Source organism: Lotus japonicus, chromosome 1, assembly GCF_012489685.1.
Source record: "Lotus japonicus ecotype B-129 chromosome 1, LjGifu_v1.2".
NCBI classification, from domain to species: Eukaryota; Viridiplantae; Streptophyta; class Magnoliopsida; order Fabales; family Fabaceae; genus Lotus; species Lotus japonicus.
Genome location: NC_080041.1, coordinates 53961314 through 53967313, shown reverse-complemented (window position 1 = coordinate 53967313; position 6000 = coordinate 53961314). Strand labels below are relative to the sequence as shown.

The following is a 6000-nucleotide window of genomic DNA, read 5'->3' as shown; positions in this document are numbered from 1 at the left end:
CTTAGCTCATGAGATCATGAGATTAAAGCTCATCTTTAGGAGATGAACGTGGTTTTGGATTCTCAGAGGAGTTTTTGATTGGGTAGGAAGCCTCCATAGCTATGCCACATAGCCCCTCCTTGTCAGATATGTTCCTCTGCATTCTGATATAACCCTGTTCTCCCCATTCTGGCCCCCAAGAGTTCTTCACTATCCAGTAGTCAGTTCCATCAACAGTTGTTCCATATCCCACAACCGCTACACCATGATCAAGCCCCGTGCCACAATCGCCAGTAAATACCCCCTGTAATCATTATAGTTTACAAAATTGAGACACTCATTTGATTCAATATTATCAACCAATAATCTGGAACTAGTGCTTTAACAATACTGGTTATACTTGCCTTTGAATTTTTTTTACTCTAGATAAGTAGATGTTTTTCCTTTTTCTGATTTACATTAATCATTTGCAATGAATGAAATCATGCCATTGTAAGGGTTAGTCCTTGAACCCTTGTTTTTTGTATTATGGGATTGTCTAGCCTATGTACTCTTTTAATAAATTTTCTTATGTTGAATAAAAAGAAAATGTGAATTAGATACCTCTGAGTAGAATTGGAAATCAGATCCACCAGCATCTATAGCTACAGATACAGGTTGGTTGGCAACAGCATTGAGCAACGCGGCTTCGTCGTTAGCAGGAACAGTCTCATGGCCATCAATTGAAACTACTGGATCATTCTCCTGCATCATGAATAATTTTGGCATCTTTAAGTTCTTCTAATTATCATTCAATGATTCTGGTTTAATAAAAGTTTAGCATAATGCAATATGCACCTTTGATGCATCACAAGATCCGGCATTTGCTTTGTAAGGGTAATTGTTTTCTGTTGTTATGCCTCCCTTTTGCTTGATGAACTCAAAAGCATATTCCATCAGCCCACCATTGCATCCAGCATTTTCTTTAGTGTCACAATCCACCAGCTCTTGCTCAGACAATGAGACCAGCTTATTTGTCTTGATTTGGTTAATGCCTTCAACAGCTACAACAGTTGAAAACGCCCAGCAGCTTCCTGAAAGAGATTAAGAACAAGATGATTTTCATTGAATTTATGCTTAAAGAAAAACAATATTGAAGTTATTAAAAGTCATATATATTATTCACCTCAAATCCTCCTTATAGATAAAAACATGAATTAATTGTATGTTTTATTATTACAGTTTTACAAATGTGTGATTTTGGTCCTTATAGTTTCAATTACTTCGATTAACTCCCTCTGCTTTCAAAACTGAATTAAAGTTTGTTGTAAAATTAACTCATCATCCAATAATCAATGAAAAATTGTTGTGCTTCATCGTTTTTTTACTATGTTAAAACATTATGTTACTTTCTACGTAATAAATTGTGATATATATCATTCTTTCAGTTAGTTATTGGATGATAAGTTAACACATCGACCAAATTTATACAATTTTGAAAGTAAGAAAAAATTTAATTGAGGCAATTGAAACTATAAGGATCAAAATCATGCATTCCTAAAACTAGCAACAAAAATATAATTAAGTGCATATTTTGATCCTTATAATCATATAGCTCAACTTTAGCCCTGTTCGGAATTATGGTGAACAAAAGCAATTTTCATTATTTTTGTGTTGTCCACCATGATTATGACTTCACTATATGATTATTAGTGACTAGTAAACTAGTTGGCTTACCACATTGGCCTTGATCCTTTACATCAGTGACAGCACCCTTCTTCCTCCAATCCACAGAAGGAGGAACTCTATTAATCTTCTCATACATGAAGCTCCCATTCCCACGTGTTGCTCCTCTGAACATTCTGTGGTGATTAACCTTTGATCCAGCATAGGCACTCCTAAATTCATGGTTGGTCATGTCTGCAAATTTATTCAGCTTCAGCTTGTAAGGCTTGTCCATTTTGTTAGTGTTGTGGACATGCATCACATTGGCTTTGAACACGTTAAAGCGCTTGTGTTTGTCATCGAGGCTCCGAGAAACCGTGTGGTGGCTCCTCCATCTCTCATACAAGTCCCACAGGCTCTTCTCCGATCCCACATCGCTCTCGTGGAAATCGAAGCTCTTGGCTAGGCCAAGAACCAAAGCAAGGGACAGAGCAACACATAAGAGATTCTTCATTTTCATGTTTAATTGTTGTAGTTGTTGGAAACTGTTTTGATGTGTGGAAAACAGGGGAAGCAGGGGAGGGTTTATATAGGGGAATGGAAACAAGAAGCTTGTGAAGGAATTGATTAACAATAGAGAAGGAAATTGTAAGTAACAGGTTTCTTATGGGGATCAACAATGTGCAATGATGAACATATGCCAAGCTGTGACTATGTGACACTATAGAATCATGGAGAAGAGGATAAAATTAATATGTTTATGTTGTTGTGGTATGGAAGCAAAAGCAACTGCTTCAATAAGTGCATCAAGAAAATTTGAGGGAGTTTGTTTTTTGTGTTAATTTTTTTATAGTAAGTTAGGTGTGATAAGCCTAAACCTGTGTGATTTTGTGTTTGTGTCAGGGCCTGTAATTGTATGCTTGAAGGATCATCTTTTCTTTGCATGCTGATCACGCTATTCTGTTAACAGAAGCATGGTAGGAGAGTGAGAAGCATGTTTACGTCTGGTTTTTGTTGCATCATGTGTTGCCAGTGTAGTGGAACGTTCTGATAATCTTTTATAACATAACAATAACTGACGTAATCGCTTCTGGAAAAGAAGTGATAAAACGTAATGGACCCCAAAGGTGAAACTGAAGTATTTATCATTTTTTGAAGTTTCAAACAACTTCATTACTATTTTGTTAGTTATAATCTTATTTTCATTAACTCATTCATAAGAGAAAATTTGTTGATATATGAAGCAAATAAAGGATATAAATCCACCAATACCAACAGTATAATTTATAAATAAGAGCGTTAATGATTAGAAATGCTTATTTACAGACATGTTACCACACCACTTCACACCAAAGTCAGGGGCTACTGTTATGGATGTCTCAAATCCATTTAAATCAACACTGCCAATCAACTCCAACCAACACCACCATTATTACCACCATTATTAGCCAAAGTTAGGAGACTACTACTGTACATGTTATGGATTTCTCAAATCCATTTAAATCAACGCCGTCAATTAACTCCAACCAACACCATTATTATTACCCAAAGTTAGAACTTAGAAGACTACTATTCTAGATGTCTCGAGCGCACCTTAACGGTGCCAACCATTTCTCTAGCTCCCTAAATGACTCGGGCCAAATCCCAATACATCTCACAAACGACCTATCCTTTGAATCTCTTAATTTATCTAGGTGAAAATGAATTTGCTCCATTTTTTGTCGAGTCATCTGTCATGTAACAGAGGTCATAAAAAAAATCATAAAAAGAGATATCTATAAAAGATATCCTCCTCCTTAACGAATGCTCTTATCTAATATGATATGGCCTTAACTCTTAACTTTATTTTTCATTTTCAACATGTATTGTCTCATACCCATTCTCTTTATTCCGTGAATTCCAGAGAAAGTGAGAAGCTATGCAGATTAGACATGTTTTAAGTCCAATTGTCAATCCATACTGTATATTCATTAATTCAAACATATGTCATGTGGCCTCCCAAACATTGGAATTCCATTTTCCTCTTTCCCCTTCCTTTTCTTTTCCTTCTTCCTCCTTCTCAAGTTAAGCAAATTAATCAAATTCAGATGGGAATACAACTGAATTGAATTTGGTCTATCAAAAAATATTTGATAGTTTTTAGTCCCAACATAATGAAATGAGTGAATTTAGACCTCGATTCATTTTGTCGTGGTTCAAGCCGTTGCTAAAACAAAAACTTAATAACTTATGACGGTTAAAAAATCACTGCCAGTACACAAAAACAACCACAAAATATGCGGCATGAACTGACTTCATCTATTTCAATAATGTTTTGAAGTAAAAGCTGTAAAAATATTTAGAAGGACTAAACTCAATTCACCCCAATTTTAGAGTACTAAAGACATATTTAATCCAAATCTAGAATTATGATCAGAAGTTGGTTAACCTAATTTGGCAAATGCCTTGAATTTGATGTCTATCAATTTTTCTTTTTCTCAATCTGGGCAGAAGTTCCCGTGCAAAAGCAATATATCTGAAAGAACAATTATAGTATTGCTTAGTAGTTATCAGTTGATTATAGACTCCGACAGTCCAACGTGATGACGGTCTTGCTTGTTAAAAGGACTAGAATAGCGTAAGGCATGGGGCAACACTAAATAATGCAGCAATTGAAGAAGCTGTTTCCTCTTGAAGGCTTCCTTATTTTATTCCCTTTTTGCTAAAGTATTAGCTCACACGGTCAATTTCATGAAACTCAGATCGTTACGTGCCTTCCCAGAAATAAATTTTCTAAAACTATTTGAAACTCATTTTTTTAATAATTTTAAATCTTCTTACTTGATCCTCTTAAGGATTCATCTACTTAATAATTAAGGATATTTTTTTTCGAAAGCATAAAATGAATTGATATAAACGAGAGGAAATAAACAAGATATGCACCCTCCTCAAAGGATTCAAAAAATAAGAGGAGTCAACAAAACCTCAAAAAGCCCACATCCAACAAAAGAAGCCCCAAGATAAATAGCCCTAAAGCCTCCAAAAAAATATCTACCCACTAAAAACCCGTCAGGCAAACACTAGGCCGAAAAAAATCAGCGAAAGTCCACAAAACCAACCCAACGATAACAAATCAAGCAGAAAAAAGCCATCAAAAACACCCTCAACAACCCTCTGCAAAACCTACAGAAGCCTTCTCGCCAAGATTTGAGCTGCGATTTCACCTTCGGCAATGACATCAGGGCAATCGAACGACAAGCCAAGGCGCTTTCCCATCAGAACAGCACTTCTCGCACGGGTCATAACGTCGTAGGGATTTGACAACTCTGATAGGATATACAAAATATTTATATTTTAAAATCTTAAATATGGTTATTTTTCATAAACTTCATCGACTAACTGAAAACAATATTATGTAAACCTCTGGCGGCGTAAACGTGAGCGAAACCGAAACCTTTGGCGGTGGCCAAACTTTTGGAGGTCGAGAGCGAAAACGATGGAGGTCGACAGCGAATCTGAAAACGGTGGTGGCGGCCAAGCTTCTGGAAAGCCTTCAGAGGCCACGCGACGGCCAACGTTCAAAGAGAAGGTTCTGGGGAAGGAAACAACAGAAAAGAAACGGCAAGCCTGCAACCTGGTTGACGCAGGTATCATGAAGAAGGATCTTGTGGGTGGGAATAGCTATTTCCCTATGTTTGATTTCAAGGATGATCTATCCTACGAGGCAATCTGTAAGCCATGGGAGGGCTGTTTGGTCGTGAAGCTGCTTGGTAAAAGCATTGGATACAAAGCTCTATGCGAGAGGATTAGGCTGCTATGGAAATTAGTCGGTGGTGTTGAGGTTCGTGACCTACATCATGGATACTTTCTGGTTCAGTTTGACCTAACGGAGGATAGGGAGAGGGCCATGGCTGGTGCGCCATGGATGATCTATGATCACTATCTTGCTGTGAAGCCATGGACACCGGACTTTGTGGCTGCGAACTCGAAGATAAGCACCACAGCGGTTTGGATTCGCCTCCCAGGGTTGGGATTCCAGTTTTATGATGAAAGCATCCTTTTCACACTAGCTTCGGCAGTTGGAACACCTATTCGTGTCGATATGAATATCGTGGATATGCAGATGGGTAAGTATGCGAGGATATGTGTGGAAATCGATCTGACCAAACCTGTCCTTGGCAGGGTGGGTCTCCGAGGAGTGTGGTATAATGTTGAGTATGAGGGATTGCATCTGTTATGTGCTAAGTGCGGCTGCTATGGTCATCTTGCAAGGAACTGCGTTGGGTCACCAGTTGCACAGCCAGAGCATCACAATGTGACTCCCCAGCAAGCGCAAGCAACACCGGAGGCAACGACGGCGGTTGTGGAAGGCAGTGTCGTAACCCTAGGAGCCGACCA

The 6000-nt window shown here is 38.0% G+C and overlaps 1 protein-coding gene across 1 annotated transcript in view; it reads right to left on the bottom strand.

Moving 5' to 3' along the window:
• LOC130728124 (vignain-like) overlaps positions 1–2310 on the bottom strand; it is a 2408-nt gene extending 98 nt beyond the window's left edge. Inside the window, exons 1-4 of the mRNA XM_057579481.1 lie at positions 1696–2310; positions 817–1052; positions 583–723; positions 1–283 (exon numbers count right to left, since the gene is read on the bottom strand). The exon at positions 1–283 is cut by the window's left edge and continues 98 nt beyond it. Of these exons, the coding sequence (XP_057435464.1) occupies positions 23–283; positions 583–723; positions 817–1052; positions 1696–2143 (1086 nt within the window). The 5' untranslated portion in view covers positions 2144–2310 and the 3' untranslated portion in view covers positions 1–22. The remainder of the gene's footprint in view (positions 284–582; positions 724–816; positions 1053–1695) is intronic.
• Between the last annotated feature and the right edge of the window lie 3690 nt (positions 2311–6000).